At 37.9% G+C, this 12629-nt stretch overlaps 1 protein-coding gene across 1 annotated transcript in view; it reads right to left on the bottom strand.

Annotated features, from left to right (window-relative positions):
- Positions 1-12629, bottom strand: part of LOC140244832 (protein unc-80 homolog) — a 138355-nt gene that overhangs the window by 54734 nt on the left and 70992 nt on the right. Inside the window, exons 22-25 of the mRNA XM_072324444.1 lie at positions 12124-12305; positions 10918-11052; positions 9319-9499; positions 6631-6786 (exon numbers count right to left, since the gene is read on the bottom strand). Coding sequence (XP_072180545.1) covers positions 6631-6786; positions 9319-9499; positions 10918-11052; positions 12124-12305 — 654 coding nt within the window. The remainder of the gene's footprint in view (positions 1-6630; positions 6787-9318; positions 9500-10917; positions 11053-12123; positions 12306-12629) is intronic.

Here is a 12629-nt window from a genome sequence, read left to right as displayed (position 1 = left end):
AACCCTCACAAAAGAAAAACCAAGGTTACTTCTCCAAACTCAATGCACATGCGACTCTAGAATTGCGAATCCACCAAATTCTGCAGCCACCCCTAAGACACAGTGAGCCATCTCTCTCCCCATCTTATGTTTTTATTTTTTAACTTTCTCTACTTTCTGATAAATTTTTGAAATATTTTCTCAATGGCATTGAGATATAATATACGGCAATTCTCTTTACAACATATTTCATATCTTGAATTTGTAGTTTTCTGCATGTGCATACAACATGATTACATATCCTATCTCAATCGTTTTTGCATACAACATGATTACATATCCTATCTCAATCGTTTTTATGGTTTGGGATTCAGTATGCATTTAGCAGGGTAGTTATCATCTTCTTCGGGAGATGGCTGAAATGTGTCAACAGGGGGCGCTTTCTACACATTTTTCAAGGCACAGAGCTGGCAGCCATTTTGTGGTGGTGTTGGTGTTGGCGGTACGTCACAGGAACAGAGCAACGGAGCACTTGCTACGGCGTTAATCTACTTGCTGTTGTTCTACATCAGCCAGGCCACAATGTGCGTGAAACCACAGACATACAAGAGTGCTGAGTTTGGGGATATAAGATTGTTTTGTGAAATGTTTGAAGATTTAAAAAAAAAAATAATAATGATAAGCACCACTGCTCAATAAACGCTGTAGAAGAAATGTTTGGAAGAAGAGAGCTGTGAAAGATATACAGAGAAATAAACTAGATTAATTAAAGCATTAACTGCAGAACAAGTGTATGAATCTCTTTCACAATATATTCGACTTCAAAAAAAATCAGTGTATTATGACGTCAGTCTCATAACCTGACATAATCATTGTACATACTACACTGTATCATACACACACTTGTGGAGAAAATATGAATACTTTAAAAATACTTTTTGTTTTCATTTATCACTATTTTTCCTACTGCTGATTTAGTTTAAAAAAAGAAAAGAATAGAAAAATCAGCATCAAATTGGCATGAATACACAATGGAGCTACTATCCAGGCACAGATATCCAGTTTTGCATGGATAGGGGAATTATGAAAAAAGTTGGCAAATGAGTTATCAACTCTACTTATCAAATAGAAGAGATAGAGGATGATACATTTTTGCAATGAATCAACCAATCAGCATCTCCGCTACAAGCTGGACACGCTATCTACCCCAATCCCCCCCCCCCTCCCCGACTGGTAAGTCGCTTGATATATTTACAACCGAATCCCAACATTTTGCCAGATGACAGACATTAACAGTTTGATTGATCTCACTTACTTTTGCAATGGGATGCACTGTGGGACTGAAAAATATGACAAAATATACATAGCATTTTTGGGGGGTGTACATAGACATTCTCTTATGATTCTAATTAAGTTGAAAAAATAAATGACTTTTTTTTTCTACATATTCAAATTTATAATGCACAAATTCCATTACACATCTTGACAATTAAACCAACAACACACATACATTGTAGTTATCTGCACCATCAAGTGTCGTCAAGTTACCATGTCATTGGAAAGCTTTACATCTACTACCGTACTTTGACAAATATTGTCACGACTTTAAAATACCCTTAGATATGAGTAGTCTTACAGGGCAAAACATCATCACTGGTACGGCCTACTTGGTCACAGACAAATACAGTATTCACAACATCTTTGCCGTACCAAAATATCAGACATATTCCCATCACTGTAAAACCTACAGACATACAATAACGTACACTGGAAATGCCACTTCATGTCAGTTAAATTGATGCATACAGATTGTATAGATTGAATAAATATGGACCAAAAAAAAAAAAAAAAAAGATTTTCAGTTATCTTCCTAGTCACACAGGCACACAAACACAAACACATACCCAGAAATACATAAAACAATGAATGGATTTCATCGTTTTTACTATTTTGTAGCCCAAATCATTGCAGTTGCAAATATTTAGCGTCCCACTGCTAACACTATTATATGGACAGATACAGTAACAGTGAAGTGAAGATAATGACATGCACATGTACAATATGTAATCACAGTGATTCTAACTCCATCTGTGCCATCAGCACTCCAGGGTGGCATTTCATAAAACTTTGATATGACAGCAACTCTTGCTGGAATGGCAATTGTCATGGCAACAACAAGAATCCAGCTTCCTGATTGGCTGTTGCCACAGGAAGTCGCTATTCCAGTAAGAGTTGCTATCCCAACAGCTCTTATGAAACGGGGAACAGATGTGCCCAACGTTTGCGGCATTTTGATCCGATGGTCCTTGCAGGTTCAAAGATATAATCAGACTTGAATCTTTCATTCTAAAAAAATATTTCTTCACAAAAAAATTGGCCCCATTCTACCATCAGGGATCAATGTAACTCTCACCTTCCCACACGGCAACACCAACTATTTACGAAATGACATAACAGACTATGAAAGACAAAATTGTGGAATGCTTGAAAACACAGACGACCTCTGACTTGTGCAATGTCTGCAACGAACTGAGCTAAGAGAAACATCAAGTCCTTGAATATTTCAGGTGTATGTATCATCATACTCTCGAGAATGCATAAACTGGGTACTAGAGTCACGTACAGAGCGTATGAACGAACATGCAAGATGGAACACAGAACTGGCATAAAAGTAGTTGAACTTCAGAAGGGACAGAAAAAAAAGACATAAAATGACTATACAAAATGATGATGTTGGACACACAAAACTGGGGTGTCAAGATTTGACAAGAAACAGCTTATAAATAATATTGAGTCCAGCGGCAAATAAATGGTTCATAATAACTAGATATATATTCCTATATTTCAGCAGCAAATACATATATACAGTATGGCCCCCAAAAAAATTACAATCAGATTTTCGAACTGATAACACCCAATATAATTGCCCAGTCTAAATGCTACTTCAGGGTCTTAAAACGTAACATCTTATCTCTATTTTGCAGAAAACCCCATTCAATTTGGTTAAGCAGTCACAGAGATATGTCATGAGTCTGATTCTTCCAATTTTAGCACTTCGATGCTCTTGTGTGTAAATACAATAGACAGAACTCGGAGGGAAGAGATTCCCGACATCCTCTACAAAATTCCTCATTTCTCTTTGACCACTGAAGCAAATCGAATGGGATTTTCTATAAGATGTGGGCAATGAGTTATAGTTTCATACCCTGAAATTGTATATAGGTTGATGAACTATTTTTTAAGATATCATTGCGGAGGGTCCCGCTGTAATTTTTTGGGGGGACATACGGTATAAATATTCTTTCTTCTTTTGGCAGCTAAATCTCCATTCATTTTCTGATTGATGTTACTTTACTTTTCTTCCTTTCTTTCTTAATTTCTTATCATTCCACTGGTGTTTTTCCTCTTTCTTTCTTTCTTTTTTCTTCTTCTTCCCCTTTATGTTCTTTTTCTACTTCTACTTCCACAGCAACTAAAGGTTATTACTTCTTTATTTTGTCAAACTATTGAATACCTGTTTGCTTTGAAGTTTTTTGCTTTGCATTCATACTTTATGCTATATTTCTCTATTCTCATCTACATTTTTATGTTCTTCTTCTACTCCTGTGCCTCTTCTTTCATTTTCCATTCCTTCTTTCCCTTTTATTCCTTCCTTCTTCACAATCATCTCCTTCCTATGTTCTAATTTTCTCAGCTTTTACCTTCATCTCTTATTGTTTCTTTTTGAATTTTCTTTATATATTATCCACCATTGTTGCCCTTCTACACTCACAGACAATTAGAGCACAACACAATTGTGATTTGGCAAAGCGATGAATCTGAGCAGAATGAGGAACCCAAACACTTACTAAGAAAAATCACTACACACATTACCAGAAAAATATAAGAGCAACAACATAAACGTATCTTTGCATCATGTGATCCATATATACATCATGGTTTTAAATGGGATGGAGACATTACTATGTACTGTAAAAGCGGATATTTTCGCATGACTAATTTTTCGTGCTTGGCCGGGTAAGAAGAGTTTCATGTGTTTTTGATTCCATGGAATTAAGATATCAAGTACAGGAGCATATTGTCGCTGGGGTGACAAGACCTTGTATCTGCAATTTTGGTGAAAATGACCTTTTTGGATTAATGGTCAAATAATTGGGTAAGTGATGTCCTGTCCAAATCCCAACTGTCTTGCTTCAAAAATGAAGCCACCACGGCATGTCAAAGGAAAGGCTATCCCATTCGGTATAGTGCTTTAGCCGCCATGTTTTTTGGCTCTCCTGAACATTTGACATTTTGTAGATATGAGGTCTTGTCGCCCCACTGATATGGCATGTAAAAATATTCATGTGCTTTTATTTTTGCGATAGTTTCTGGTTGCGCGAAATGCACGAAAAATTAAACACCGCGAAAATATCCACTTTTACAGTAAGTGAAAGCATGTGACTGCATAAGAAGATCAGAGAAGGGAGTACAAAGACAAAGACAAAAAAAAACATCATGACAAACTTTCAATGCCAGTACACACAAACAAACATTGGTACAGTGTCTGATGGATTTCCTGTTACTTCCCATTGTATGGACATCCAAATTTCCTTCAGCCTAACTACAAAATACATCATTATTTCTTTCTGCGGGAACTTATCCCCAAGAATTATCCCCAAGATTCGTGTGAAATCCTCAAAAGAACAAGCAATGACTAGAAAACCAATGGTGAAGTTTGACAGAAAATTAGACGAACCCCATTCGAAAGTTTAGACTCTTCAAATGTTTTGGTTCAATGTGCCATTATCATGTCATTGGATAAAAAGTCTACAAGTTAACAATATGCACTCCAACTTTAGTACAACAATATATCAAGAACTACAGAGAGAATTCTACAAAATTTGGTAGCGACTGAGAAGTGCAATTTCCCGAATTTACTGAAGGAGCATAGTCAAGTGCTTTTTCATGATGCTATGGCAAAATGAGAATATAAGGAACTCTCCACATATTTTCTTTATGTCGATCCACAACTTTGACATCACAAACTGTTACAGCCCGCTTATCTCACAAAGACAACATTTGGATTTAACCAAAACATTAATATTCATAACTTTTGAATGGATTATCTAATTTTCTCAAACTTCGACCAGTGTTTTCTGCTGTCTCTGCATTCACTGATTTCACACATAAATTTAAGCTCCATTTTCCATTTACGCTTACTTTCTTGACATTCCCTGTTACAACTTTCTCTTTCTATCTATACATTCTTGCCAGTGCAACATTTATTTACAGTCTGTGATATGAACTACAAATTCTTATCTTAATATAATGATACAATGATCCAGAACATGTGTGCAAGGATGCTTTGCACAGCATTTAAAATCCACCACCCTAGTCTGACGTAGCCTCAGAAGTAGGAACATAGCATGAACCCACATGGAAAAAAAAAAAAAAAAAATACACAAAGTCTACGTACTATAATAACCTCACAAGTCAGCATTAAACACTGATGTTCAACTCCAGACTGAAATATCACATTGAGAGGACAAAGCACATGTTACGATAAAAACTGCGTACTTCTCATGAAAAAACAAAACAAAACAAAAGCTCACTAAAAATATCTCCATGGATTTTGATTCTGGGGAAAATTAGCATACTATGAATAATCATAACTCATGCTCATCAGCTGATGCACCCACAATAATTCATCATAATTTATGTACACAATGTGACTCACAATTGGACTATTTACAGTGGAATGGACATCATAAAAAAGAACTTTTGAAAATTGCCTCAAATATATTTCTCTTTCAAAAGTTGGCAATACAGATATGACCATAAATACTGTGCATGCATTGCAGTCACATACTTGCCCTGTGCATTACGACAACCTCAATATGCATACGGCATAACCCTGGTCAAAATGTTACGGCCACTCATCACATCTACCGCCCTTGTGTGACAGCTATGGCACAATTTTATCACAGCAAATGCATTTGTGCACATCTTGGTTCTGATGAGTGATACAGTCCAACCACGTGACTAAAGCGGTGATTTTTATCCATTTTTTTTTTTTTTTTGGGGGGGGGTGCTTACCATCAACAACAGTGTCACAAAAATGCTCAGTTTTGTCAAAAAATCTGAAGATAAGAACATCCACAATGCAGGACTCCACAGACCAGTTTTCACTAAAAGTGACTTTAAAAAACAATAAATGCAGTTTCTGAAAATTGGGACCCCCCACACTATGCATGTACGTGTTACAACCATTTCTGTTAAGAATCAGCAATAAACACGCTGGAAAAAAAAATTGTTCTCAACTACTCGCTGCTTATTTGTAGCAAGTGTCCCCAAACGGATGTTGCACAAGGTGAATAAGGAGGATAAGGGTAATACTTCAAACTGACCAAAAAAAATTGTAACAACCATTTCCCATAAAGCAGATTTCAGCTGACATGAAGGGGCCTTTCAGTAGCCCAACATTAATAACCCCTGATACATACTGATGCAGAAAGAAAATTCAGTGTAAAAACCAATGCAGAGCACTGAATTCTGGAGCGGTGCCGACACATCAACATTCAAGACTGCGTGTACATTATTGGGTCGAAACCTCACACACAGAGATGTATAAACAACAGCGACATTATCGTGAACAATATCAAAGGCTACCTGTGCTGGCCGACAAGGTCCCTCCCGACCAAAGCGACGCCCGCCGGATGGACAGATTTCGCCCGCGGTTCAGGTTGGCGGCGGCCTGCTGCGACGGCGGTGCTATGGACATTCGGCGCGGGCCAACGGACACGCACACGGGCATGGGCGTGTCATCTGCTTGAAGTCGTCGAGGGAAGGAAAGGCGACGTCGGTGGCGCCGAAAAGGATGGTACACGGGAAGGGTGGTGGCACGTAGATGCGGTTCATACGTGTATATATGTGACAGTGTGAGCGAATGTCATAGTTTTTTTGTTCATTTCGATTTTTTTTTTTTTTTGATAATAAAAGAAAGCAGAGAGGGCAGCCCAGCACACAGATGCGGTGCAGCAACGCACGGACACAGTTGCGTGGCACATAAGGAGATGTAGTGTGGTGGTGAAGGCGTGGCGTAGGCGTGGCCTTGGGAAGTGATGTGATTGGGTGGTGGAGAAAAAAACAGGAAGGGGGGAAAACGGAAGAAGGGAAAGGGAATGACAACACAAAACATAAGGGTTTAGTTAGTGTGAGCTATGTACACAAACGTGAAGTGATTTTTTTTTTTTTACTTCTTACATCCTTCCTTTTCTCGCTCTCTCTCCCAAATTCATTATCGAAAAATAAAATAATAACAGACATTTTTTTTTTTCTACAAAAGATATGGCATGCAGAGGATTGGAATCTATCTCAATGATTTTCAAAGGAAATAATAAGAAAACATAAATCAAAGACTAAAAGCATAAGCCAGTGAGTAGTGAAGATTCAGTTGAATGGTATACACACTGTACATGTAGAGTTAGGATGAAGTATGGACTGTTAGTGATGGTGATATTTATTTTTTTTTTTTTTGAAGCTTTTGAGCAGGTTGTTGGTTTCTTTTGGGTGGCATTTTGCAGATTTCAAACCGAGTTACACGAATAGAGGAGCAAGCCATTCAGATAGCACAACCCTAATGATGTGTAAAGCAATCTTTCGCGATGGCGAAATGGCTGCAAAGAGAGTCAAAGCCGATATTAAGAGCTGACAACATCAAGACTCCGTGATGAGCAGACATAAAAATGAGACGAAGAGTGAGCTTGTCATGGAAAATGTTTTGGTTTCTCTTCATGAAGAAAACGCTGACGAGAAGCTACCAACACGGCATGATGTATTGTGTCAAATTCATGCGACGTAAAGTATGAATGAGGTAGAGAAGAAACAAATTTCGATCAAACCTTTTGCGTACTCAGCGAACACTTGTTTTCGTGGGATCGTATCAACAATTCTAACATCTATAAAACCGCCTATCTTTGTTGCTCCGTGGCAATACTAAAAGTCAGCTGGGAATGTCAAGAAAATTTACCTTCAATCTAAACTTTACGATTGATGTTTAGAAACATTTAGTGACAGAGCTAGGAACATTTATCTCATGAAGACCGAGTAAAATGTACTGAAATTTAATTTGATGTCTTTTCAGTACGTCTCAAACAGGGAGCAAATATAGATAACACAAATTATTTTTGTGTGTGCATCGGGTTCATCAAGAAAAATCTCTCTCTGAAATTTGATAGATTCAGTATCTCGATTACATCTGTGCTTGATTTCTTTCATTTTGATGATTACATCTGTTTAACGATGAAAATTCCCGTGCAATTGTAGGCCTGTGCGAGTGAGTGTAGGAACATGTAACAGATTAGTTAAAGAGAGTAGTCAATTCGGGTGCAATTTCTCTTTGGTGTCAAAAGAGAGTGGTCTCCTTAGTTAGCCATTTTTAAACCTCACTTAACCACATGAAAAAAAAAAACGAAGAAAGGCACAGAAAAAAAAAGGATTATATAGTTTATCCCTTTACTGGGGTACATTTTAGGGAAGACTTATTGAGATTCTAAGAAACACAAATAGTGGGAGATGAATTATGTGTATATTCTGAATTTGTAAGCTGACGGGGGATTGAAGGTGCATCGTCATGTTCTATTTTGTAATCTTTCTTTCACCTGTTCATCTGTTAGGCATAAGTGTGTGCACGTGTGTGAGTGTGTGTGAGTGTATGTGTGTGTGTGTGTGTGTGTGTCAATGTTCAAGTGTGCAATTTCCATGTGCTTATTCTCTCTTATTCTATGTGCCCGCTACAACACGTGTGTGTATGCGTGGGACTGCTTGTGCATAAAACTCAAAAGAAATACCAGAAAACGAAAAGTAACGATTCAACAGATTTTCGCGTCGATTAGCAAACTGCAGACATTTGTGTGAGATTTTACAAGCTATTACCAGTGTACTACAAGCCTTCAGCGTAGGGATAGTGAAATACAGCAGTACACTCAAAGCATTTTAGTGCCTTTTTTTTTTCATACTACCAAAATTATATTACACATATATACACTGAAGAAGCTCTCACATCGTGTGAAATGAAATCATAGTCTACGAAACTGATCGGTACTCGTGACAAGAAAAAGAAGGCATATACAACGTACGTAAAAAAGCTTCAAAGTAATCGCCTCTTTGCGAGTGCTCACGTTTGTGTGTGTGAGAGTCAACGAAAAGAATAATTCTACACAAAATTTGTAAGTGTAATCTACAGATAAAAGAGAGCTCTACACAAAGAAAGCTACGTATATAACATGTACGGTACATATATGTGCTGAACTGCAGAGGAGAGAGAGAGGAAGACGATGAGAAGGAGAAATCACCCACCTTCGTCGTCCGACGTCACGTGGTGCGAGGGCTCGTACGCGGCCTGCTGGACCACGGGCACGTTGATGAGGTGGAACGTCTCGCGGGCCTTGCGCTTCTTCTCCTGCTCTCGCAGCAGGGTCTTGCGCACGTGCTCGCGGTGCTGGATGGTGCGCGAGACCGCCACGGCCGCAAACGAACGCTGTTGGAATACAGAAATATACGTTGAATTTTCTTCAAGAGATCCCTAGCAAAACAAGCAATCACACTGTTGACTTATAGGAATATGCATTACATTCTGAACTTTTGAACTTTGAACTTTGTTTTCCTTATTTGAGATACAAATATCGTATATAACAATCATATGGTGAAGTTCATTACAAAATTTCTTCAAGAGATCCTAAGCTAGATAAGCAATCAAACTATATAAGTATCTCTTTTTCAAGTAAGGTTGATGATGGAAGGTTAAGGGTGTAAAACGACAGGCACAATAGATGGACATAGCAAGGTGGTAGATACATGTAGGTACCAAAGTACAGTGTAATTAATGCAAGCTGTATACTGCATGTTAGAATGAGGCCTATCATTATTAAAGGTAAAATCTTTTGCTGTGAAATCTTCCACTCTCATCAGCTAAATAGCAGGCAAAATTAATTTCAAGAGTAATAGAGAAAAAGGGGAGGGAGATAAAAAGAGATTAATTATCATACGTACAAATTTAGATAGAGTGATAAATAAACAAATAGATACAGAAGCAGACATATACATACATTGGTAGACAGAGAAATACTGATAAATACTATGAGATACACCTGTAGATGGATAGCTACACTGTGGATAGATACATACTGTAGATGGATAGAGATAGAGAGATAGATGAACAAATAGATACAGAGGCAGACATTTTTAAATTTCAATTTCAATTTAATCATACTTTATATTACATTCACATTATATATTGGTTGACAGATAAATACTAATAAATACTAAGAGATACACCTGTAAATAAGATAGAAAGAAAGAAAGAAAGAAAGAAAGATATATAGATATAAATTCACAGAAATATAAATGAATAGATAGATAGATAGATAGATAGATAGTTTGATAGATAGATAGATAGATAGACAGATAGATAGATAGATAGATGGATAGATAGAGAGATAGATTATAGTTTAATAAATAGACAGATATATAGATATAGATACGTAGATAGATAGATAGATAGAAAGATAGATAGATAGATAGATGGATAGATAGATTATAGTTAAATAGACAGATAAATAGATAGACAGATAGATACGTAGATAGATAGATAGATAGATAGTTTGATAGATAGATATAGATAGAGAGATGGATAGATAGAAAGATTATAGTTAAATAGAAAGATAAATAGATAGATATGTAGATAGATAGATAGATAGATAGACAGAGAGATAAATGAATACACAGACAGATAGATGGATAAATAGATAGATAGATAGATAGACAGAGAGATAAATGAATACACAGATAGATAGATGGATAAATAGATGTATAGATAGATGGATAGACAGAGATAAATAAGGAGGTGGAGAGATAAATCGATGGTTGGATACAGAGAGAGTTTGCCCTGCTACTCACACTCTCCTCTTCAGTGGAGACCTTCTCCTCCAGCTCTGAGTGGACCACTGGCATCCAGGGTGGGTCCAGAACAGGGACGTTGGCCACCCCGATGGTCGGGGAGGGCACGGTGAAGTCTATGCTGGGAGGAGGAACCTGTGACAGTGATAAGGGAGTGTGGAAGATGACCAGATCTGAGGTAGACATAGTTTTAGATCATGAGGTTAGCCAATATTTTTCCTCTTTTTTTTTTGGGGGGGGGGGGAGAGGGGGTTTCTGTACAATTCTTGCTCATTCCCATTTTTTTTTTTTAATTTAACAGAATTTGAATAAAAAAGGTACAACAGTTTTGGGAAAGTCAGAGCTTGTTGAATGTACATGATTGGTTCTTAACCCATTTAGGATGGACCGAGTTGGCTATAATACGCATTTCCCATAGACACCTACCCAAGTATCCTCGGGACTCGTCTTCAACAGGTTAATGGAATGATATTGGCCTGATTCCTAGCATTCTTTTTTTGATAAGTTAAGATGCTTGATTCCTCTATTCATCTGATTCCCATTACTTTTTGAAAGTGAGATAGTGTAGAGTGGGTATCATGGATCTTTCCTTTCTACTGTGAAAGACTTGCATTTTCCTCAAAGGGTTTGCTTTTCTTGTTGGCTTATTCTGTTGTTGATAGATACAGTTTGGTTCTTAACTGAACAGTGTACAGTTTTATTCAAAGACACTGTACCTGTTACCAATCATGTAAGCCATTACATTATTCAAACAAAGTCCAGACTTGTTGAAGGAGTACAGATTTCTTTTTATATGAAGTTGAGTGTCATAGTCAATGGCATGCACTGTTCTATTCCTGTATTTCTGTTGAACATGCACAGTTCACCATATCTCTTTTGCTGTGCATCAGGTTGAAATTTTGGGATAAGTAAAGCTGCCTTTGTGTTGTTACTGAAGGCAGGGCTGCACACTAACCCAATTTTTCTACTGGTCCCACAGACAGGTCAGACCAGCAGGCCTACCCAGTTTTTCCATGTTTTACTAGTCCATTCCTGAAAAAGTTACTGGTCCGACAGTTATTTCTACTGGTCAGGGACTGTCGGACCAGTGCCAGTGTGCAGCGTTGCTGAAGGTTTCATTCAATTACTAGTGTTTAAATCATTTTGCGAGGGCCAGGTTTAGTCAAATGGGTGTGGTTTGTAGTCCAGTGGGCGGGGCAAACTGACCTTGAAGAGCATAGAGGCCTTGTCTTCCATGCGGGGCCACACCTGGTGGCGGAACCGCCAGAGCACCCCAAACCGCTGCACCGCCTCCACCCTCTGGCCCGCATCGTTGTGGTGCATCTCGCCGGCTATCAGCCGGTTCACGGTGTCCGGGATCTTGACCGCACAGATCAACACTAGTGCAGCTGAGAGAGAGAGAGACAGAGAGATGGAAATATATAAGCCTCATTCAGTCAGCAGACACACACACACACAAAAAGACAAAGAGAAATAGGTAGTAAGGGATAAGAAATACACACATACACACACACACAAACACACATAAAGAATAAAAGTGCAAAGAAATAATGATGTAGGAGGCAAGAAAGAGAGAATTTTAACCAGAAAGCGAGATAGAGAAAAAGACAGACTAAGATGAAAAAACAAAAACAAAACAAAAAAGAAAGAGATAAAGAGATAAAGGGAGAGAGAGAGAGAGAGAGAGAGGGACAGAGAAAGCAAACAGGAAG

This window comes from Diadema setosum, chromosome 21 (genome assembly GCF_964275005.1).
Source record: "Diadema setosum chromosome 21, eeDiaSeto1, whole genome shotgun sequence".
NCBI lineage: Eukaryota > Metazoa > Echinodermata > Echinoidea > Diadematoida > Diadematidae > Diadema > Diadema setosum.
This window is presented reverse-complemented; position numbering and strand designations above follow the sequence as displayed.